General features: G+C 38.9%; 3 protein-coding genes across 14 annotated transcripts in view; all 3 read right to left on the minus strand.

Annotated features, from left to right (window-relative positions):
• Positions 1-17,659, minus strand: part of iars1 (isoleucyl-tRNA synthetase 1) — a 52,360-nt gene extending 34,701 nt beyond the window's left edge. For 10 of the 12 annotated variants that reach the window (XM_070901974.1, XM_070901976.1, XM_070901981.1 and 7 more), the window contains exons 1-11: positions 17,539-17,659; positions 16,345-16,501; positions 16,116-16,235; positions 15,131-15,213; positions 14,777-14,894; positions 14,520-14,667; positions 10,470-10,557; positions 8,733-8,793; positions 8,426-8,521; positions 5,803-5,925; positions 642-733 (exon numbers count right to left, since the gene is read on the minus strand). In XM_070901974.1, the coding sequence (XP_070758075.1) occupies positions 642-733; positions 5,803-5,925; positions 8,426-8,521; positions 8,733-8,793; positions 10,470-10,557; positions 14,520-14,667; positions 14,777-14,894; positions 15,131-15,213; positions 16,116-16,235; positions 16,345-16,501; positions 17,539-17,657 (1,205 nt within the window). In that variant the 5' untranslated portion in view covers positions 17,658-17,659. Of the gene's footprint in view, positions 1-641; positions 734-5,802; positions 5,926-8,425; positions 8,522-8,711; positions 8,794-10,469; positions 10,558-14,519; positions 14,668-14,776; positions 14,895-15,130; positions 15,214-16,115; positions 16,236-16,344; positions 16,502-17,538 lie in introns of all 12 variants that reach the window. The other 2 variants (XM_070901970.1, XM_070901977.1) reach the window with 2 other exon arrangements.
• Positions 3,823-4,959, minus strand: LOC139283439 (vimentin-like). Its single transcript, XM_070903448.1, has one exon. The coding sequence runs from the start codon at positions 4,957-4,959 to the stop codon at positions 3,823-3,825; it is 1,137 nt and encodes a 378-aa protein (XP_070759549.1).
• Positions 17,660-19,595: 1,936 nt separating the features above from the next.
• On the minus strand, positions 19,596-21,991 carry rpl29 (ribosomal protein L29). Its single transcript, XM_070903031.1, has 4 exons — positions 21,955-21,991; positions 21,417-21,469; positions 21,103-21,167; positions 19,596-19,770 (listed from the first exon to the last, which is right to left on the minus strand). The coding sequence occupies exons 2-4, from the start codon at positions 21,451-21,453 to the stop codon at positions 19,678-19,680; spliced, it is 195 nt and encodes a 64-aa protein (XP_070759132.1). The 5' UTR covers positions 21,454-21,469; positions 21,955-21,991; the 3' UTR covers positions 19,596-19,677.
• Between the last annotated feature and the right edge of the window lie 1,290 nt (positions 21,992-23,281).

Consider the following 23,281-nt stretch of genomic DNA (forward strand, 5'->3'; position numbering starts at 1 on the left):
TTGCTACTAAACATGTTTTAATAGTGTTGCACTTTTTTATCTTCTTCACCAATTTGTGGTTTAATTAAGTATTAATCAAGTTTTGTCTAAAGCATAGCCCCCTCCACCATAGCCAAGTTCTACTTAACAGGTGCTGAGTGGTTAATAACACAACTGTTTCATCTCTTCTGTTTCTCCTTGTGGCTTAGAGAGCACATCTCTGCATATTTACTGGGTTAATTAATCCTGCTCAGGTCAGCCTGCAGCTGCTCCAAGTGAGACAGTAAATTAGTCTGCTCAAAAAGTAAGTTTATGTGTGTGTGTTATGTGTAATAATGTGGGACCTTGAGGTTATGTGTGTGTAACCACCACACTGACACTGGCTTTTTGAATTGATTCTGTGCAGAGACCACAAAACCTCTACCGACGTCCTGCGCTGATGCTCCTGAGGGAGGCAGGAGCACAGAAGAACCTCACACCTCTACTTTTAAACACTATACTGAACGCTGAACTGCACATTGTCTTCTACCATTAAATAAGGCTGCCTGTATTAAAGTAGAAAATATAGTATTGAATTTGTACAGGCCTAACGTCTGTGACGTCTAACGCTGATCGTTGTTTTAAGGGTCCACAGTGGAAGACTCAAAGTGAAGCTGTCTCACCTCCAGCAGAAGGGGTAACTATGTTTGAAACTGCTGGCATTGACGAGGCGACCCTTCTCCTTCAGCCACTTGATGATATTCTTGTCAGCATCCTGTAAAAGAATACCAAAACAATACATATGATTTATAAAATGCAGCTTTAAATAGTAACTTATTACCAGAATGAAGGGCAGTGTTTCACTGTCCTCTGTGGTTAAAGTTTCCATGTGGTTGGTCTGAAGTGTGCAGCTGTGATGTCACAGTGTACTGACACACCCTGGAGTGCACCTGTACATCACTGCTGCGAGGTGAGACGTTAGACCACTGGAGGTCAGCAAAAACATTTTCAGCTGATGTTAAGTTGCGTTTTGTGTAAGGCTTGTTATTTATGTCTATATACATTTAAAAGTATGTATTTCAAAGAGGTGAAATTTTAATGATCATACTATCCAGGTGAAAACCAGATTATGAAAGTACATTTGCAACCCAAGCTTTCTTTTGAAGCATTCTGGCTAACCGGCCACATAATCATGAGGGTCACCATGTTTTTCTCATCACTTTCTATTAATGGAAGCACTTGCATGCTGTCCTTGCTACAGGTGGACCACGTTTACTGTAACCTGCAGTGAACAGTTTCTTCATGCTGCAAATCTTCATTAAATACACAATTCGTTTTTTTTTAACTTTTTGTTTTATGTCCATTGCTCATGATAATGTTCACAAATTAATTACATATTAATTATATATTCTGCCATAGGATGTCAGCAGTATTTAACATAGCAGTGGAAAAAATGTCTGAATGACAAGCACACTATTTTATGCATCTCAGGAATGAACAGACTAGAGTTTAAAACACTATACAATATTTGTTTTAAATTATTAGCTTAAACATTTATATTTCACATATTCTGTAAAAAAAACTCTTCAGATGAAGACAATCTTGTATCATATTATACATTTTACATTATATCATTATTTTCAGTACAGACCAGTGGTTCCCCTGTACATATTCTACAGCCTATAATGAGATGTTTACCCAGCAATTGGCCAATTTTTGTTTTTCTATTTCTTGTATTTATAAATATTTTTTAATATAAATGTTCTCCTTCAGGTAGAAAAGCTCTGGATCATGGACCACGGCTTTATTACTCCCTTTAAAGAAAAAACAAGGTAAATTCATGGCCAAGGTCTGCTCACACAGCTATGATAAATATCACCACTTGGGAGAAATTGTCCATTTTGCCATCCAGCTCACTGTTTATGGCAAATAATCTAATATGCAATCAGCCCTGTGCCTCATCACATACCATTTCATCTCCCTCTAACCAGGCTTGCAGTGCAATTCACAGGAAGCTCATAAATATGACTTTTCAGCAAGCTGTTTGGCAGACTGTTGGTCGTGACATCTTTGTAGAGAGAGGGGTTTTAAACTTTCTCAGCCAGGAGTACATTTTGTTATGCCCTGACCCAGGCTCATTAAAACATGAAAGTACACCTGTGATGTGGAGACTCACTGGAAGTTTGCCTGCAACCCACTGAGAGAATAAACCCATTTCACCACCTGGCCTATTGAGCATAAACAAGGGTTACTCGATAAGTTACTAGATTAGGCACACATATTTGTGACACTTTTAGAATCTCATTGTCACGAAGCATAATTAATCCGCAGAGTTACTGGGTCCAACACAGTAATCTTTCTCTTGTGTAATAATTTGAACTACCCCAGCTAAACTATGGAAAACAGCAACCTCAGGCTGGATTCACACAGCCATTTTATTCCTTAGTGGCACATTTAGAATTTCTTTACAGGATAAAGCAAAAAGCAAACTACTAAATATTGTAATTTACTCCAACTGACTCAGTAAGAACTGCTTTTCAGCACATTTCCTGTTTTGTAGGTTAAAATGAGCGTAGGAGCATGTAAAGAGACAGATAGAGAGCAGACGGAGAAACAATGTTATTACAGAAAGAGACAAAAGTAACAGTAGTATCATTAAAGAGTGAAACAGGCAACTCACAGGAGAAAGGAAAAATGATCAATGCATTATTTTGTATGCACTCACTTCAATCTTTATTAAGTAACAGTGGGTCAACATTAGTGTTTAACAGTTGTGTCTTGTCAAAACATTTGGAATAATCAGGGGGGACTGTAAAGACCAGTCGTAACACTAATGATATTCGCTCTGCTTTGTTTGGGTTGAGATGTGACGCATCACAGCAGGATTAAGTGTTTTTTTTGTACAGGAGGTCGGATCCTGAAGTTGGATCAAGAGAAGGTGTGGCATATGTAGCAAAGGTGAGAGATGTATAACAGCAAACAAAAAGGGAAGGTGGATTCAGCAAGGGTGTTGTAGGAAAAAGAGTAAAGGAGAAGGGTCTGACCAAGGAGACCTGAGGGCTGCCATAAAACAGGAATGGAGGGGCACTGGAGGTGACGGGGTAGAGCTAGTTAGGGAAAGGCAAAGGAAGTGGCAGGTTTTGAGAAAATTATGTAAAATTTGAAGTCAGAGGGACCAAGTAGACATTGTCAGCAAAGACGTAAGGATTATGGAGTCAGGGTGTGGCAAGGTAACTAACAGGGTAAGTAAGACTGGGTACTCAACCTCAATACTTCTTTGCTACCGAGCAAAATGTAGCACAGAGTATCCAAAACTGTCAAGTACAGAAAGCTGGCATCAAATATTTCGTCAGATTGGTAATCTTGTTTACTTATTTTCAGATACTTAACCCCTAATCTGAATCAACATTTTAGGAAAGCCGCACACACAAATCTTATTTTAGTGTGAATGTAAGACTGCGAGCCAGCACCTCACTATAGTACGTATGCGTTTTTGCAATTTTTTTTTTTTTAATCAAATCTTTTGAATATTATATTTAGGCAAAGAACATGTTTAGACAGCATTTAACCTAGATGTTGTCCTTGTTAAATGAAAAAAAAATGTTTTTGTAGAAAAAACATATTTCTCAGAGTAAGGATTCAAGGAAAAAATTCGTACTGAAATTCAGGTGTCAAGTCGGCACTGGTATTGAAACATTTCAAACAGTACCCAGCCCATGGAGTAAGGAGGGAAAAATGGGGAACGAATGGGTAAGATAGGGAAGTCTTTTTTTAACTAGAATGAGCTGATCTCTCCACTCCATGATGCTCTGCTGGTTTTCTCTGTGGCTGCTTTGGACTTGCGGCTCCTCTCATCCCAGATATTTAGACATCTTTGGCGATTCCAAGCCTGTTCTCCTCCCCTTCCAGCAGCTTCCTGTAGGTGGCGATCTCCACATCCAGCTTGAGCTTAATGTGCAGCAGTTCCTGGTAGTCTTGGAGATACTTGGTCATCTCCAGTTTGGTTTCGCAGAGCTGGGCCTCCAACTGAGCAATGACACCGTCGAGGGTCCCAACCTTATCCATGTGGGACATCTCCATGTCCTCCAGCTGCTGCTCCAGGGCTGCGTTGCGAGCTCGCAGCCCGTCGATCTGGTTCTGCAGGTCTGTCACTTGGTTGTGGAAGGTCGTGATCTCGTCTTTCATGGTCTTCATTTGCTCCTCGTGTTTGCCAGCATGCTCCTTGAGGCTGTCAAACTTGCTCTTGTACCACTTCTCGGCCTCCTGGACATTGCGGGCAGCGACGGCTTCTATCTCTGCACGCATGTTGCGCAGATAAGCAGCCAGGTCAGGCCGGTCACCATCCAGCTCCGCAGTAACCTTTGAGTCCTCAATCTGCTTCATGATGTCAGCCACCTCTTCATCATGCAGCTTCTTGAGGAACTCTATCTCGGCCACCAGTTGCTCTATACGCTTCTCCAGCTCAGCCTTCTGCAGTGTAGCATTGTCAACATCCTGGCGAAACTCCCTCAGGATCATCTCTGCCTCTTCTTTGAGTGCCAGCTCCTCCTCCAGCTTTAGTCGCCACACTTCAACCTCTTCTTCAATGTAGCCTCGTTCGATATCAGCTTCTCCCTTCTCATTAGTCAGGGCCTCAATCAGCTCCTGCACTTCTTTAAACTTGAGCTCATATTCTTCTCCGAGGCCTGTGGGGCCTCCCTTGTAGCGGCCCTGCAGCACAGCCAGCTCAGCTTGAAGAGCGGCATTTCTCTGCTCTAGTGCCTGAACCTTCTCGATGTATCCTGCAAACTTCACATTGAGTTCTTGCATCTCCTCTTTCTCGTTGGCATGCTGCTGGTGTATCTCTGTGCCCAACTCGATGGCAGTGCTGCGATGACCCGAGCGTCCACGGCTGTCATATGAGGATCCGCGGCAACGGGAAGGCGACGGGCTCTGAACCCTCACTCTGCCGCCAGAGCCGCTAACCTGCAGGCTCTTCTGGGTGTAAGATGCGGCTCTCATGTTGTGTAAAATATTGGGTTTGGTTTTTCAGTTTACAGAGGAACAGCTGCTCTCTCGACTTCTCTTAGCCCACGTCGCGACTGACGCTCCCTCAGATCACCTACGAGTTTTTATACGGCAATAAAGAATGTCTCAGACAGCCTTGAAACTCACGCTTGGTTTTAACATATTTCAAAAGGGGACTATGACAGACTTTCAGTGAACTGTGGTTGCGTGCTCTTTATTAGTTAACGCTGTACTGTTAGTGGCCAGGCGGGTCAAGTCCACTCCCTGGCCTTTGTGCCAGGATGTGAAATAGTGATCAGATCATGTATGACTGCTATTTTTTACTCACTAACCGCTTAGGATGGTAATGAATTTGGGTGTGACAGGGAGGAAGAGGGCATCCAGTGCACCAGTAAACAGTGGCAATGTGCTTTGGCAGCAGGTTTTCCTACACAACTTTGTGAAACTGCTCTGACGTGGATTCCCTTAACTCCCTCTACATCAATGAACAAGTCATGCAACTAAAGAATAATTTAAAATTACATTTGGAAAATATATTTCACATTCTCATTTCAGAAGCATAAAACCTACAACCAAGAAGAAAGGACATTTTCAGAATGAAAGAGGGGGGAAAAAATCATTGCTGCAAGATGTATTTTCCAGATATAAACACAGGAAATAGAGAGGGATAGGAGAGTGGGAGGCCAGAATGCAGGAAATGAAATGCTGAATTATATCAGCTATCAATATCATTGAGGAATTTATCCTGTGTATCATACCAGTGGCTCTCACTAAGGATAGAATGCCCGAAATGTCTGCTAACCTAATCTACATGTAAATGTCTGATGTGTCACTCACTTTGACATACTGTCCCGCAAAGTCAGTGACCTCTGAAGTGAAGCAGCCCGAGGCGTCCACAGGGCAGATAGGAGTCTGGTCCCTTTGGATGATGTTGAATTCTGTGCACACCCTGTAATCGTCCTACAGAGAGAATAATACACAGATTAAAAAGGGTTTAGTGAGTGGAGGCATTATCTATATCTATTCCTAATGTAATTCACTGCAAATTAACATGCATTGTAACTAAAGCTGAAACATTATGTCAATTAATCGATTAAACAAGCAGTTGAATATGTCAGCTTGGGCTTTGGGATATTATGATGGACATTTTTCTCTGTTTTCTGACATTTTGCAGATCTAACAATTAAATCAATTAATTGAGAAAATAATACTTGCAGCCCTAATTATAACAAGGCCGTGTACGCTAGCCTATTACTACATCTTGAAAATGTGTTTGTAATTAATTAACATTATCTTGATACTATCTTGATACAGTGACCCATATATTTCAAGGTCATGTGATTTGTTTAAATAATATTCTCCAAATACATCAAACTGTATATGAAAATAAGAAATTATCTAACACCTCTGGCAGCCAGTTTCACTAGTTTAAACATATGTTATGACTCCATATTAAATTCCTTGTTGAGCTAGATACTTTTTGTAGCGTTGAAACAGGCACTACTGGTATGTGACAGCTATGCATGAAAGATCTGAGTACTGTCTAGCTACATTTTGTATTCAAACAGCCTGTCAAGATCCAAGATGGATGGCTCGCGGGGTCATTTCACATCTAGTCATAACAACATAAAATTTGAAAAATGTAGTTTGGCAGCGCGTTTCTTCTCACTGTATATCTTCCGAGCAAATGCATTTGTGTTTCCGATTTTCACCAACTAATCAATGTGATTACTGAATAACTGAATTGTTACCAAATAAAAAAAAATCTAACATTTAAATGCAAATGTAAGTGAGATATTGATGTGAATGGTTTACTTAACAACCCTATAGGGACTGTGAAATAAGCAGAGAGTGCAGAAGAGAAAGTTAAGACTGAGTGTGTATCCACAGCTGGCTACAGCCACAGGGGCATCCATCTGCCCTTGACAAGGGCATCTAACCTATTAGCAGTGACCCAATACCTCTGATAGCACTGCAACATTGGCCTCTAGACTGTGGGAACCCATTGATACTGTAGCATTCAATACAAATATTTCATAAAAGTCTCTCCAATTAACATACACATCAATGTGAAGTGAATACACAAAGAAACAAAGTACCCATAAGAGGCTGAAAGTATTTCAAATTGTCAGACATTCTACATTTATCAAAAAAATAAAAATTACAAGGAAACAACATGAAGGGTATTGTGAGACAAAAGTCTTAATTAAATGGTTTTCCCAAGCAGGGTCACAGTTCTCAAGTAGGCCCTGTGTGCTGGCCCTGGGCTCCAGTTTTGAACCACAAAATGTATCAATAATGAATAAAAATCGTATTGCTGTCATTGTTAGTGTCTTGAACAAATCTTGTTTAGGGTGAAGTTTAACGCTATATATGAAGTGATATATAAACCATGTGTCTGCAATGGTTAGTCCCAGTATACAGGAGCTACCCTTGCAATCGCTAAAGGCACTCAAAGTAATGCAACTAGATGAAACACAAGAAAATGGGGAACAATTGTTGACCTATTTGACAACAACAATAAAAAAAAAGCCCTCTGCAAATTCAGAAAACAAATACAAAAATGCTTCAAGAAAATAGAACATAATTGAACTGAGTTATATTAGTAAAGGCAATGCTTCTGGAGGGACATGAAAGACTGCCCTATGATGGCAGAGCCCTCCATGGAGTTACACTCGACAAGGGTGACCTCATTTTCCTCCAGAGTGTGCTCCATATGAGCATCTGCAGCACTGGACAATCAAGCTTACTAGAAGCAACGTTTCAAAGTACATTTCTCAACTTGTTCTCAACTCTGATTCCAAATCACTCAAGGAAGTGAAGTACATTATAATTACAGAGGCAGGTGGAGCCCCATGACAATAACGGAACGGACGCTGCATCTTCTATGTTTTCAGCCACCACAGTACAATAAAGCTGTGCAATTGAAAAGGCTTGAGGTGTCTCTGTTTTGTCTAAATCTTTAAAAGTCTTGGTTGGTATGGGTCTTGGTCTAAATTGAGAGTCCTGACTACCAAGCCTATGCCTAAGACTCTGATAAACTGTCAAAGTACACCCATTATTCATGAGTATCTGACTGCTCTACAAATTTAACACAACAAATATCTTTAGTAGTAGGTGCTAATTCCCCGCTTCTGTTAGCAGTTTTCCTATCATGCTAGCATACATGTGTGTACTTCTGGTAAACATTTGCTGGTCTTTGCTTCTCAAATGTGTTTTCTGTTTCAAATCATTGAATAACCCTAACTAGAATATCTTTGGATTTCTTTGGGTCACACTGAGAATTACGATGGGCATTTTGATTCTGACATTTTATAAACGAAAAGATTAATCTCTTGATAAAAAATAGTAACAGATTAATAACAGTAGTAAAGGACACTACATCACACCACCTAACAATGTAACTCTGTGGTTACAACAGAGACTACAGTGAAAGAAAACAGCGAAAGACCACACTCACAGCTCCAAAGTAAGGTGCCTGGTGGACCACTCCTGTGCCCTCTTCCTCCTTGACGTAGTTATCCATCACCACCTGGAACGCTCCTTTCTCCCCACACTGAAGTGAAACGAGGATGAGGAGAATTAGATGAAGGGGGGCGAGTGATGAGGAAGCAAAAGAAATAGAGCCACAGACAATAAGAGCGATATTAAGATGCCAACTTGTGATCAGACAGATTTAAAGTGAGACATCGGTCTGTCTTCATTTTGTGACAAACAGTACATAAAACTATGAAACAGCCAGGAACAAGAACACAGAGTCTACAAACCATGGCAAAGTACTGGAAAAGAGGCTTGTATTTTTTCCCTTTCAGCGTCTTGCCAGGAAATCTAAAAAACACATAAAACACATTTAAAGTCCTTGTTTCAACTGTAATTCAGCTTCAAATACAGGAAACACTGACCGAAAAGGTATTGGCTAGGGCCACCATGAAGTCTGTAGGATTCATCCTCTGAAACCCATGAATTGTTGTTTCATGGCAATATATCCAATAATTGTTGAGATATTTTAGTCTGGAACAAAGTGGTGGATCGACCAACTGACGTTTCCAAGAGCAATGCCACTAGCATGGCTAAAAATCATTAAATCTATATTTTTATTTAGAGTGACTACTCTCCTAAAAAGAGGCTAAAGCTGAAAATCCTTGCAATATCAATCATAAAGTATGAGGTCTCTATCAATAAAAACTAAATGTGATTTTAAGGAGGGTTAATGTATTAGTTTACATGTAATGTAACAGTTTACATGGCATTTCTACATTTTTATTAGACTACAATTTGGAAAGAATGATAACCAATGTCATAATAATGTTTATATAGATATTTCCGATGCAGGATTTACATAATTTCAGGGGTTTGTTTTTATTTGAAGAAACTCTCACTTCATGTCAAAACCAAACCTACACCCTTGTGATGCTAGGGAACCAAAAGCTAACCAGATGATATAATTCCTCCCTGAGCATTCCCAGCTTTTAATTTTTTTGTTAAGGACAAAAATTGCCTCAGGATCTCCTGAGACTTACTTTAATTTTAATTTGTTTTTATTTTAAGTAAAGGTTTAAGTTTGTGTTGTCAGCTGAGTCAGTCATGATGCGCAGTTTTTGTAATTATCATTCAAATAAAGACCCTGTGTACAGGAACTTTATCCTTGTAGAGGAAGACACTCCTGCAAGTTAAGACATTTTCAACATGGCTTCTTTATTTGCCAGTTAATTTGTCCAATATATTGGATGAGTGGGTGTAAATCATGCCTGGAAATACACTCCATCAGGTTTTGGTATCCTTTAGTCACTCCAGTTTTCTTTATTTCATCTCACTTATTTTTTTCCCCTGCCCCCTTCTGCACTTTCCCTTTGCTCCAGAATCATCCACTGAACTGGGAAATTGGGAATTTGATTTGTTTTCTGCTACATAGAACAGCACACGCAGCTGGTAAAATACACATCTTCTGTCAGTAACTTTATCCCTGGCTATTAAAACTGGCAGACAAGTTAGACAACTCAGGAGAAAACCTTTCACAGAAAATGTGAAACACAACTTTGACGCTTGCTGAGAGACCATAGCTGGTTTGAATTTTCTCAACTTCCCAAGTTTGTAAGTTTCAGTGCTCCAAATACAGAATACTAAGGTTAGACTCAACACTTAGCTGAAACACCCATCATCATGTTGTTGAGTGGTTTGCCATTGTCTCTTTTATGAACTACATTTATTGCAACGTGAACTTTTATTTAAACTTATTTCAGTGGGGTAGTGGGGGATGTAAACACACTGACGTATCTACATTAACACTTACACTTCTGTAATGTGACGTATATACGAGTGAAACAGAATGTGTTCGGGTTTAGTTACAAGAGAGAATTAAATCAAATCCTTAAAATTTGATTGGATCTCTCAAAAGTGCGTGCGGTTCAGTGAAAACGGGATGAAAAAAGGCTGTCAAGAGATACAGAGCTGGTGGGGTTTTTTCTTTTATAGGTGACTACATGTACAGTGTCTTGTGTACTCACTTGTCCAGGAGAGTGTACTCGCTCTCCGTCTTGAACAGAGCTCCCAGCCTGGCTTCCATCATGATGTAGGTCTTGTCTGTGGCGTTGTCTGAGAGATGAACAGAAAAACACATGGGAAGGCATCTATTGAGTAAGGTTTCCACACTTTGCTGCATATGGAATAAATCATTTACCCAAGGCTCCTTATATGAAATCCTGTACTGCCATTATGTGGGAGCACACTTTAAACAAGAACACGTCCAATTTCAGGCCACAAACAATAAGAACAATAACATGAAGACAAGTTAAATAGGGGCTGACATGAGAAAAATAATTCATGAAAATCACAACCACTTTTAATGCTTTTTATAACAAATTCCAGTTGTACTGAAATGTGAAATTAAAATTTGCAAAAGAACTTTTAAGATGTGTATAATTGTTGAAATGTATAGAGACTGACTGAACTAACCTTTAATTTGAAGACCAGTTTATGTTTTTTTGTTTATATTTATTTAATATAATTATATTCTTTATTATGTTTATGGTCATTTTTTATTTATGTTTTTCAGTTTTTACTCCTTGAATGTGAATCGTTTTGGGGTTTTTTTACTACTCGAACACAAACCAACAAACTATAATGCCATGGTTGCACTGCTATGTTATGTATTCGTATATTAATTGTTCCATAAAGCATAAAGACGGGCAAGTAGGCCAAAAACAAAACAACAGAAGTGAGGCCAAAGAGACAGGCAGGGGACAGTAATAGAGGACAAAATACTAATATTATCCATCTAGGTAAATATGAAGATCACATGACTGTAGCATGGCAGAAAACTGACAAACAAAAACAATAAGTTGAAGAAGGTTAAGACAAACAAAAATCTTAGCAGGTGTTTGTTTTTATCCGCCTTTTTCTTTTCTGTACAGCTTTCAAACCTCACAGTAAATATAATGAAGTGGGAATGAAGATACCGATCAATATGATGTGATGGGTTCTTTTCGGGGGGGGGGGGGGGGGGGCATTATAGTATAGTCTGCCATCTAAATAGGCCCTGCAGAATGATTTATGTTATTGAATGGAATTTCACATATGATAAAGAGAGACTCATCAAGCACGGTTCAATTCCAGATATCTAATAGTAGTGCTACATGCAGGTCTGCTCCACCTCAATGTCAAGTCCTGCTTCATAACGATGCAGTGAGCCATAAAGTCAAGGTCAGGTAAGGAGCCCATCGACAAGCAACTGCGCTTATTGAAAAGTTGCCACCTCATGTAGAATAATTGCCTGACATCTTGGGAAACTGAACCCTACTGGAAAACTAACCAAATGGAGATTTTAGGAAAAACATGAGAGGGGAGGTTGAGAACAGCAGGGACAACAGTTGTGAAGAGGGCAAAAACCAAATGGACTGTGACAGAGAGGAACAAAAAGAGAGAGAAGGGGGCAGCATCAATAAAAGATGTTTCTTCCCCTCAGTGGTGTGACAAATGACTGCACAGCTCAGACCTGAGCTGCTGACAGCCCTCAACTCAAACAGCGACAAAGGCAGCGAGGGAAAGAGACAGACACCAAAGGAGACGGACTGAGAGAGAATAAGAACAACGAAGGACAAAAACAGGTGGATGTGGAGGCAAAGAGAGCGATAAGAAAATGAGGGGGGAAAAAAATTTGGATGAAGATGGAGAGAGAGAGAGAGAGAGAGAGAGAGAGAGAGAGAGAGAGAGAGAGAGAGAGAGAGAGAGAGAGAGAGAGAGAGAGATAAAAAGAGAGACTGAGCTGATAGAAAAAAAAAAAAAAAAAAACATTCATTGGTATTCCAAGGCGGTCTCCCATGCAGCACAGAACAGGCAGTGCAGTCAGGATGACAGACTGTGCTTCAACAGTGCCCCCTGCAGGATCAAAGAGGCACAGACAAACGGGTATGAATCTAGGTCATCCTTTTAAAAACGCACCAGCTTCTCTCACAGGGAACCAAAAACCACAGCAGGAGGGTAACAGAAAAACACTAGCCACCTCTCTGGAGTATCATTTTTAAATGTATATTTGAACAAGGACAACACCTTTTTTTAAGTGACCTGATTTGAGGTTCATCCACATTTCAGAAGACTGAATCACACAAATGTGCATGACACACACACACAGACACATGAACAAAACACACTAGTTTAAGTTACAGTGACCCGTGAGAGGCAACAAGGGACAAATTTTATGTTTTGGATTTTATTTATTTTTGTCATTTGTTTTTATTGTAAAGTCAAGTCAACGTTATTTATATAAAGCACTTAGAAACTTTGTTTTGAAATGTGCTATACAAATAAACTTATCATTATATTTGAGGTAGTGAAACCTGATAATGTTTTGTGCAAAAAATGATTTAAGCAATTAATTGAATATCAAAATTGCCAATGCCAGTTTATTAAGCACACCTTGCTAAAACTAATGTAGTCTAGTACAACTAGGGCTGCAACTAACGTTCTATTAATTAATATCCCAATTGAGAAACTCAATTAATAGACTAATTGTTTTGTCTAGAAAATGGTGGAAAAATGGCCATTAGAATCCACACATCCTCAAATGTCTTGTTTTGCCCTTTCAATCGCTGCAGTCCTAAATACAACAGCCCTGGAATACATGAAATGTGGGTGGACTAAATATTAGGAACACCCTCTGTAAAACAAAAGTCTGAAATTCAACAGCAACACAAACAACAGCTTCAGAAACACCTTAGAGTTAAATCAACACCTCCATAAAACTGTTTGGATTTACTGCAGTTCTAATGCATTAGATTGCATTTAGCTAGGTGCACCCAATAAACTAGCAACTGTATATAGTGTATATACATCATGTGTCTGACAGCAGTGTGGTCCTGAAGCACAAATACTTGATAAAAAGGCGCAGTTTTAACATTCTTTAAAATTATAGGAAACTTATCTTTGCTTGCTTGTGAATTTGCTTGTTTGTTTGTTTTTATGTTTGCTTTAGAATGAACTTTGGTTGTTGTCTAGTGTTGTGTGTATTAAAAGACCTGTCAGAGAGAAAGCAGGTTTCAGGCTAGATTTGGATCACAGATTGTGCCTTTAGAAACACAACAATTAAGATTAATGACATTAAGAAGTCATTACTTAAACACTTCTTAGTACAACCTGTATATAGAAATCATCAGCAAAGTTAATACACAACTTAATTTAATGGTCTTTTGTTTAAATCTGACAGGGCCATTTTACATGGTTGAGTCTACATAGACTTGGAGGACAGATGGTGTTTTTAATGAGCCTACGTGAACATCAGTTATGCCTTAGCATCAAGTTACTGCTCATGAATGTGAAGCTTCTGGTTAATTGTAGATAAAAACAAAGCTCCAGTCACAGAGAGCCTCTTGTCATACAACGAAAAAAACTTGTCTTATTTCATCAGCTAACACACAGCCAAAGGCTAGAAAGTCCACCAACACATTATGGAACAGAAATCCCTTCCTCTGGGTGCAAATTGCCAAGGCAGCACTCCTCTGTTAATTTGTTCTTGTTTGTTCATTCTCAATAAAAAAACACCCATCAGCTAATACTGTGGTCCAGAACATTAAACCCACAAGGGAAACATGATTTTCCGTCAGAAAACATTGGCCTTAGGCTTCAGCATTTAAGCAACAACGTTCAACAGAACTACCAATCCTGGTAATTCAAGTAATAAACAACACAAACATGTTTGTGGGCATGTGTGCGATATGTGAGCACATATATCCTTTTCTTCTCTACAATGACTTGAAGAAAGTACAGACGACAGCAGCAAAATAATGTTGTAACACTAATTGTGGATGGTGGTGAAACAGTTCCAGGAACATGTCAGAAAACAACAAATAACTGTTCAATGTTTATACAACATTTTGTTTGTCACAGTTGGATCGACGTCCAACGCTGCACGTATTATATAATGTCCTGTTAGTGTAAAACCATTAATTATGTTCATTTCTTGTATACCAACTCCAAAAACAGCATACTATGATTAATATTTATATGTAGTGTAAACTGTATATAATTAGTATACAGCACTTGTGTCAAGCTTTGTCTCTCACCTTTGACCTTGACATATAAGAACTCCGGGTTAACACAGAGAGCCAGGTTGCTTGGCAGTGTCCAGGGTGTGGTCGTCCAGGCGATCAAAGCCACATCCTCATTCTCAACCAAGGGGAAGTTGACGATCACCGACGGGTCCTGAACGTCCTGGAGACAAAAATGAAACAGAGATGGAGTCAATTCAATATATACGTCTTTTGTTACTGGTGCTGCATTCGACCAGCTGAGGCATGAGGGGATTGTGATTCGTGCCAACCTTGTAGTTCTGGTGGGACTCAAAGTTAGACAAGGGGGTGTTGCAGGCAGTGGAGAAAGGCATGACCTTGACACCTCGGTAAACCAGACCCTTGTCGTACAGCTGTTTGAACACCCACCTGAATGAAGAGAAGAGACATCAAAACACTTAAAGAAGGAAGGAGAGACAAACTGTACACAAGAGGACAGACTCGAGACATGGATTAAATCTGGTTTGTGATTTTTATTGCATTTTTTATTATAAATTGAATATAAATAATTGAGTATGTTGCTTTAAGTGTTTTACTCTACGTAGATTGTGGTCATTCATTGTCGTCTGAGTACTCCTGTAACCTAATTGTTTAAAATTGTTTACCAGACAGTCTCCATGAACCATGGGTAGAGTGTCTTGTAGTCGTTCTTGAAGTCAATCCACCTTCCCATCCGCGTCACTGAATTCTAAGATCAAAAAGAAACACACACACAGCAAATCAAAAGAACATAATGATCATATGCCAAAATTTGGTAGCGTAACTTGTTATAAACTCTTATTTTAAGGTCCGTCCTTCTTAACACGCAGTAAAGTCCACCAACACATTATGGAACAGCAAATCCCATCCCCTAGGTGCAAATTGCAAAGACAGCACTCCTCCTCTGTTAATTTGTTCTTGTTTGTTCATTCTCAACAAAAAACACCCATCAGCTAATACTGTGGTCCAGAACACTAAACCCACAAGGGAAACATGATTTTCAGTCTTTGGCCTTATGCTTCAGCATTTAAGCGACGTTGTTCAACAAAACTACCAATTCTGGTAATTCAGGTAATCCACAACACAAACATGTTCGCGGGCATGTGTGCGCGATATGTGAGCTCATATATCCTTTTCTTTCCTCTACAATGACTTGAAGAAAGTACAGACGACAGCGGCAAAATAATTGTTTCTTGACAATAATCTGAAAGTATCATGACCACAGGATAACACTGGGACACTAAGTGGTTGTTTATATCTGCATGGGTGACCAAACCCTGATTTTCAAGAACCTCAGCAGCTTTTTGAGTACGTAGTGTGTTCACACTAAAAAAACTAAATAATAAATATACTCAAAACACTCAATGCGCATACGTAAAAAACTTCTTAGAGGGTGCTGTTGACTTGTTGCTACTCACAGCTGGAAAACAATTTAAACTAATGGTGGTGAAACAGCTCCAGGAACATGTCAGAAAACTACAAAAAAAAATGTTGAACATTTTGTTTTCTTTGTCACAATTTGATTGACGTCCAACGGCGCACCTATTACATAATGTCCTGTTTAATAAAGATTAATATGTAGTTACAGGGTAACAGGGCCAGTATGCTCACCTCCCACTCGTTGGAGTATCTCATGACAATGTTTCTGCACTGCTTGTTGTACTCAGCGATGCCCATCTTGGCCACATCTTCAGGCCCTTTGATCCCCAAAGTCTTGTCAATCTCATACTCCTACAAAAACACACAGAACAAAAGACAAATAAATAACCCAAGGACAAATCTGTAAATCTATGCAGAACATTCAGTTTAATTAGATTTCAACATTGTTCAGGATTCTTACCACTGGCAGGCCGTGACAGTCCCAGCCGAAGCGCCGGTCCACATGGAAGCCGCTCTGGTGTGCAAAGCGAGTAACAATGTCCTTGATGGTGCCGGCTAGGATGTGCCCATAGTGGGGCAGACCCGTGGCAAAAGGAGGGCCATCGTAGAAGGTGTACCTGGTTGGGAAATGGGCAGCAACATATGTTTTAAAATTTCTGATCATCTACCTCGACAGCATCAGTTCTCACTGATGAAAAAAATGTTATGAGATGACAAGACAAGATGACTATGATGTCTGGAAACACCACCGCTCAGTTATATGAGTGTATTCATGGCTGCTTTGTACAGAAAAGCAGCATCTTCACTGTTAACTGTATATGTGAAGAGTGTGGACGAATAGAAACAATGGTTTGGTGACTACAAATCCACCCATCTGGCCAGTAGGGTGTTTGTGTTTACCATATGAAGTTCATGCTGTTCCTTTTTTGTTGACACGGTCACATATATTGGGTTGATCCTATGCTCATTTCATGGAGGGTAGTGTCATTAAGCAAATATCATGTTTAATATCTATCAGTCAGTGTCGGTGAGGGTCTGCTTGTGAGAAAAGTTCCTCTTAACTACAGCAATTTTGTCATCATGACATTTAATCTTACCATATTGTCCATTGTTTCTTACTACATGTTTTCATATGATGGACAAGTACTGACACTCACTAAGATCAAATTATAAAAGTATACAATGGAGTCTAACAGCAACTGGTTAGCCAGGAAATGCAACTTCTTTACTTGGTAGCGCAACAGCTGAAATGACAATCACAAAGAACAATCCTTAACCACTGCCAGCGTTACGAGATACACCACCTATTAATTATGCTCAATAATTTCTCACCATTAAATATCCGAAAGCAGTTCCTTAACAAATATGAAGAGCATATCTTAACATCAATAACATTTTAAGTTAGTTAGTTTTAAGAGTAGGTTAAAAGGAGTGGAGTTAATGTGATGGAGAGTCATACTAAACTGCAGATTAAGTCTTCCAATTTTATATTTTATCCCAAAACATTTCAAACAAAGACAGATTAATCTCAACTGTCTTGAGTGAAAGGTTATTCAACTAAAATATCAAACTCATCTTCAGCTTCAACAGCATGTTGTGGGAATGACTTTAGCTTAGTATTAATAATTATAAAATCAGAAACAGCTGGATTTACCTTGGCCTGTTCTTGGACTGTTTGAGGCATTCCTGGAAGCAGTCCTTTTCTTGCCACAACTGCATGATCTTCTCCTCCTCAGAGGGAAAGTTGATGGACTCAGGGACTGGCTCCACCATGGTGTCTGCCAAAACACATACAACAAAAATGTAACTCAACTGAATTGTGGACCAGGAAGACAGGGGAATAAATCAGTGTACATACATGAAGATCACAAAATAAATGTTTTATTTTTCCCCATTTGTGTCTATAATGTCGTTAAAGTATTAACCATTAACATATCTATCACTGGACCAGTTACAAACAACTGACCTGAGACTAACTAAATCTCACTTCCAGCACACATTCACTGACCCACAAAGCTACAAAACGTCCTGGTCAAATTAGGAAACATACATAATATATAAAGGCCAGTAAGCATTAAAATGGTCTTCCTCAGTGAATGTCTCCCATTCTCCACAGATCCTTTTGGATCTTATTAATAGCCGACCTGTCAAAACCTGACAGTGCTCCATAGTTTGTCAATAGCACATGCAGTTCCTTTTAACATTTAATGCGCTAAAGTCAAGTCTTTCTAATATATTTTTTCCACGTCGAACATGCAACCGCAGAAAGGTTGTTTCAAACTAGTTAATTACGCCCAATAAGACACTTTTCCACAGCAGTTACTTCACAAGAATGACGCCTCCTTGTTGTTAGCTAGCGTGCTAAGCTAGCCGGTCAATGCTTCAGTTAGTTAGCTTGTAGCTACACGGGCTACAAAGTTTGTTAAAGGCAGCGTTTGAACGCTCACATATACTAGCAGACGTACAGCGAAGTGTGATGGTAATCAAACCTTTACGTTGTGATTAATGAGTTTGAATGGAAGTACTCACATGTTGTCTGCTCCCCCGGCTGACAAGAGAGACAAGAAATGATGCAAGCTGGAGTCAGCGTGAGCGGAAGTGACGACTTAACGCAAACTGATGCACACATTTTTTTAGGGAAATTTCAACCCCATCTTTTAATGTTATTTTCAATATCTTAAATAATAAGAAATGCATGTCAGTAGCTAAAAGTTACTCAGAAATGTTTGTTTGAAGAAGTCTGTCACCAAATTAAATCTTTTATATTAAGTTTTGTTTTTGTTTTTTTGTTAATGAACTGGTATGACTGATTGTTCATTCTTGCAACTCAATAATAAAAGTGCAAACATTTTAATCTGTATGACCGACAAAATAAAAGAAAGAAACACATTTAAAAAAAATCACAAATATCATCCCAGAGATATGTTTAGTAGTACAAAGGCATTGTTGCTTACTTTGACTGTGATCCCACAATCCAATATATGACTTATTCGATATAGTTGGGATATAAATCCCTACTGCTTTTTTATTAATAAATGTTCCCTGACAAGGATGCGTTTTATAATCCCACTTTTCTACATGTTAACATCTTTTCACCTGACCTGCCTTTTCTTTACATCTTTGTCCAGGTGAAGAGAATGGCAGTTTGAGGACAGAAGAGATGGAAAAAGATGTATAAATATAAACTAGGGCTGCAGGGTTACTATCCAATGCAGCACACAGTAACACTGACTGGACACTTTCTGTGGGACCAATGGTAGTGCGTAATTCACCAGTAGATCTGTACCAATTATGTAACTGAATAGTAATATATGTAGCATATAATATATATTTGATACAGTACTATTCAACTCAACCAGCTTGGAGGAAGGTGGAGTCCATCACATTTCTAAAAAGAAAAAAGCATTGTAACAAAACTCTCAATTTACTGTCTTGATCTAACATTCATATATACTCATTTCTTAATGTGAACCTTTAATTTCTTAAATATGTTTTGTGGAATTTGCTTTTATTTGATAGTGATAGTAGAGATTAAGACAGGAAATGCAGAGGACAGAGGAGTTGGACGTTGCAGCTGTATCATATGTGTCAACAATTCGGCTGCCGGATGCTCTGTGAAACTTTAAAGTTGAATCTTCTGTGAGTTTGATGGATGAACCAAGACACCAACTAGATCAGACTGAGTTACAATAAAAAAGGGGAAAACTCATATTGGTTTGTTAACAAAGCATAGCTTTATTGTGTTGGTGGAAACATGGAACGCTAACAGACATGAGGGTGACCGGATGGCTGTTTATTTCTCTTGAACTGTCTTCTGCGCCGCCTTCATGCCCTTCTTGTTGTGCTTCTTGGCAAAGCGCATGTTCCTCAGGAACTTAGGGTCCACCTGCAGCAAAGACAGAAAAACAGTTAAGTGAGCAGGTTGGACATCAGTGTGGAAGTGATGCACAAATCCAAGAACTTTTTTTTTTTTTTAAAGAAAAATGAACAACTAACACAATCAAGCAAAAGACACAAGGGCTCAAGCTGGAAAAACGCAAACCAAACATGTGTTAGACTGCATTACAGTAGTGTAGTTGCATATCTGGAATATGCGTATCTGCAGTGTCAGTTGTCACAAAGTTGCAACTGTTAAACCTGCCCACCAATTACACTCTTAAAAAAAAAAAGGCCAACTTTCCCACAACACAGTGAACAGCAACCAACAGGAAGACCAACTCCAACAATGCTTTCAGCCTTAATCGTGGCTCTTTTCATCTGCCTGTGTAGCATGAAATATTCCATACTTAAGAAAATTAAAAATCATACAACTCTAAAAGTGCAGTCTGAACGCCTGTCTTGAAACCAATTCCCATTACAGTTTGATTTACAACAAGGTGATGATAGTTTTGGATTAAACAGCAGTGCGAACAGCCCTTTAAATAATTTGGAATGACTAAATAATGACCTCTTAAAAATACACTGCTGGTCTAGAAAGAAAATTGCTTTATTCTCCAGGCAAGGCTTGACATTATCCAAGCATCTCCAAAACTACAATAGGGGGGGACTAAGGATCTCCCCATCACTCAGCGCATTTACCGATATTTCAGTGACGGGGTTACCAACAGCTGACTTCAGTCAACTGATTTCTTAAAAATCCTGTATGTGAAAACCCCCCGTTTCTAAGATTTGGGAAGGAATTACAGAAAACAGTTCTCTCTGGCAGGATTTGTCCTAAAGAAAGCCAGTTTTCTCACCATGTATTCAATGTTCTACACTGCTTTTTACATGTACACAAAGACCTCAGACATAAAAAGTACTGTTTCGACAGAAGCGGCAGAATGTAAGGAAAGACTATCATGAGTAAAGATGCATCATAATATTCATAATTTAATGACAGAAAACAAAAGACTGAAACTGGTGCAGTTAGCCTCTGTGAGTGTGTGTATTCCACAACTGAACAATTTCACACACATTTGTGCTCTAGGGTGCTCACAAAGCCCTCTCTGCACCATGAGTCCAAATACTCCAACACCCAACAACCCAGTCTTTTATCACTAACATACCTATAATAAGTAAATAAAATCAGAGTAGAGATCTACTGACCTGCTGCACGCACACATTGGCTTAGCATTGTGCAGGTTAGTAACACTTATTCTGGTTCCCCGCGTACTTGATTTCTCTGAGTAACCTGTTTTATAGTGCGAATGCAATGTATCAACACAGAAACTGTTCTTACCCCTTTCAGTGACTCGTAGCGCTGAGATCTGGGCTTCTTGATGCCATTCCTGTGGGCTTTACGAGCTGTTCAGACCAGAGAACAAACAATGAATACGAAATTAGTTGGTCCATTCATCCCATTCCTTGCAACAGTCATCTACAAAGTACACCTCAATATATACTTTAGGGTGCGTGCATGCATGAAAAGGTGTTATTGAAGTATTCCTGACAATATGCCACTTATGCAATAGCTTACAGATTTAAAAGTCAGCTCCGCAATAATTTAACTTGAAACGTACACTTAAGTTAGCTCATCACTGCAGTCATACTTACACTGGTTGTGGGTTGTGTGGTTCTTGGACTTGGCCATTTCGACACTGGTTAATCTAAAGAAGAGCAAAAACAGATAGCATAAGCCGCTAATCACAATTTATCATGTGTTGTGTGCATCCACTAGCATGTTAGCTAACGTTTGAATCGCTAGTCGGCAGCCAAGGCAGCTTTGTGCAATGTAAACAGAAATGCATTTGGTAATTTAACGCTTGGTAATGAAACACTAGCAGTCAGATGTAGATGAAAAACTACATACAACACTAAAAAAAATACACAATTATACAAAATAAAGTGTGGCTAAGGCTATAAGTGGGACTGCTGCCTGGTCGCTAGCTCGCTAGTTGATGTCAGGCAGCGTTAACACTTTTCAGATCTGATTTTCAACTTTTAATGAAGATCAGATCTAAAAGATATACAGATGAAAATGTCACCAGTAAAGTGACTTATCAAAATCAGTTGATGTTTATGTGCGGGAATGTTAAATACACGAAGATTGATTAAGATTTTACAACTACACCTAGGTGAAAAATCTGGGTACCTGTCACACGAACAGACGACAACCGGAAGAGAGAGGAAAACAGTCCCGGTTGAAAAGAAGAAGAAGAGTCGAGTCAAGAGCAGAAGTCTTTGGGAAAAGACAAGTCTGTTTAATGACACTGCCACCTGTCGGTGGTGTCTGATATGACAAGTGAGAGCCCGCAGCCGGCCACAGGATGTCACCCTCTGTCCATATGACATCCACAAGAAATGAAACGCAGGAACCAAAGTTAACACATGTTCTGCTTTTCTTTGCTGTCTTCGTTAGAAATGAAAGTGTGGAAATGACACGACTTCCTGTGTCTGGAAGGCCATTTTATTTTTCTTTCTCCTCCACCAAAAGTATGTTTATTTTCTCTTTCTCTTTTTTATTTCATTTTCTTTGGAAAGTAACTAAGTTAATTTAGTCAAGTACAAATTTGAGGTATTTCACTTTTTGAATATTTCTATTTATACCTCTACTCCACCACACTTTAGAGGGAGATATTGTACTTTTGAATCCACTACCTTTATTTCACAGCTATGCTTATTTACTTTTAGTTTTAGTTACTTTGCAGGTTGATATTTTATCTAAAAAATGTACAATACATTTCGAAAATACAATGCATTTTCACAGATTAAACCATTAGTTCCTAACACCGTTAAAAACCAGAGAGTCTAAACTGTCTGAGGCCCAAACAGGTAAAACTCCATAAAAAGAAAATGAAATTTGTGTAGCAAAACTTTGCTTCTTATTTCCAGCCCAATGTAAAACATAAAATACCAGCTACAACAATACAATTCTGCTGCCTTACACATTGAATCATCAGTATTAATAATCTAATACAGTAATTTGTAATCGTATATTAGTCACAGGGGCTTTTGATACTTTAAGTATATTTAAGTGTTTTTACTGGAAAGGATCTGAATACTTCTTCCACCACTGCTGTTCAATCTTTGAGTTAACATTTGCTTTTTCTTTTTAAGGCTTGAAACCAGAAGATTAAAAAAAAAATTCATTTCATAATAAGTACCACAGTCACAATGACCCTATAGAAATGTTGGCTTCTCTACTACTCTTTATCTCTCTTTCATTCTGTCTCCTTGAAGACTGCTACCAAACTAAGATGGATTTGACCAGTGTGCTGTATTATCAGCAGCTCCTTCTAATTATTCCCAAGTGTGAATAAGGTCTGTGATCGTGAGCCTAAAAGGGTTTCATGTTTTCTTCTGTTACTCCTCATAATATCTCACCGGTGTAATGTTAGCCTCTTCACTTCAAGTAGTTCAGAAATCATACAGAGTAGTTTTGTATTATTATGGATAAAGTTAAAACTTTATTGACCCCA

This window comes from Enoplosus armatus, chromosome 3, assembly GCF_043641665.1.
Source record: "Enoplosus armatus isolate fEnoArm2 chromosome 3, fEnoArm2.hap1, whole genome shotgun sequence".
NCBI lineage: Eukaryota > Metazoa > Chordata > Actinopteri > Centrarchiformes > Enoplosidae > Enoplosus > Enoplosus armatus.

Excerpts from the sequence above, each read along its gene's own strand:
- rpl29 (XM_070903031.1), bottom strand. The coding sequence starts at position 21,453 with ATGGCCAAGTCCAAGAACCACACAACCCACAACCAGT. Across the intron at positions 21,168-21,416 it reads CCACACAACCCACAACCAGT|CTCGTAAAGCCCACAGGAAT; the intron begins GTAAGTATGACT and ends TGGTCTGAACAG. Across the intron at positions 19,771-21,102 it reads GCTACGAGTCACTGAAAGGG|GTGGACCCTAAGTTCCTGAG; the intron begins GTAAGAACAGTT and ends TCTTTGCTGCAG.
- LOC139283439 (XM_070903448.1), bottom strand. The coding sequence starts at position 4,959 with ATGAGAGCCGCATCTTACACCCAGAAGAGCCTGCAGGTTAGCGGCTCT.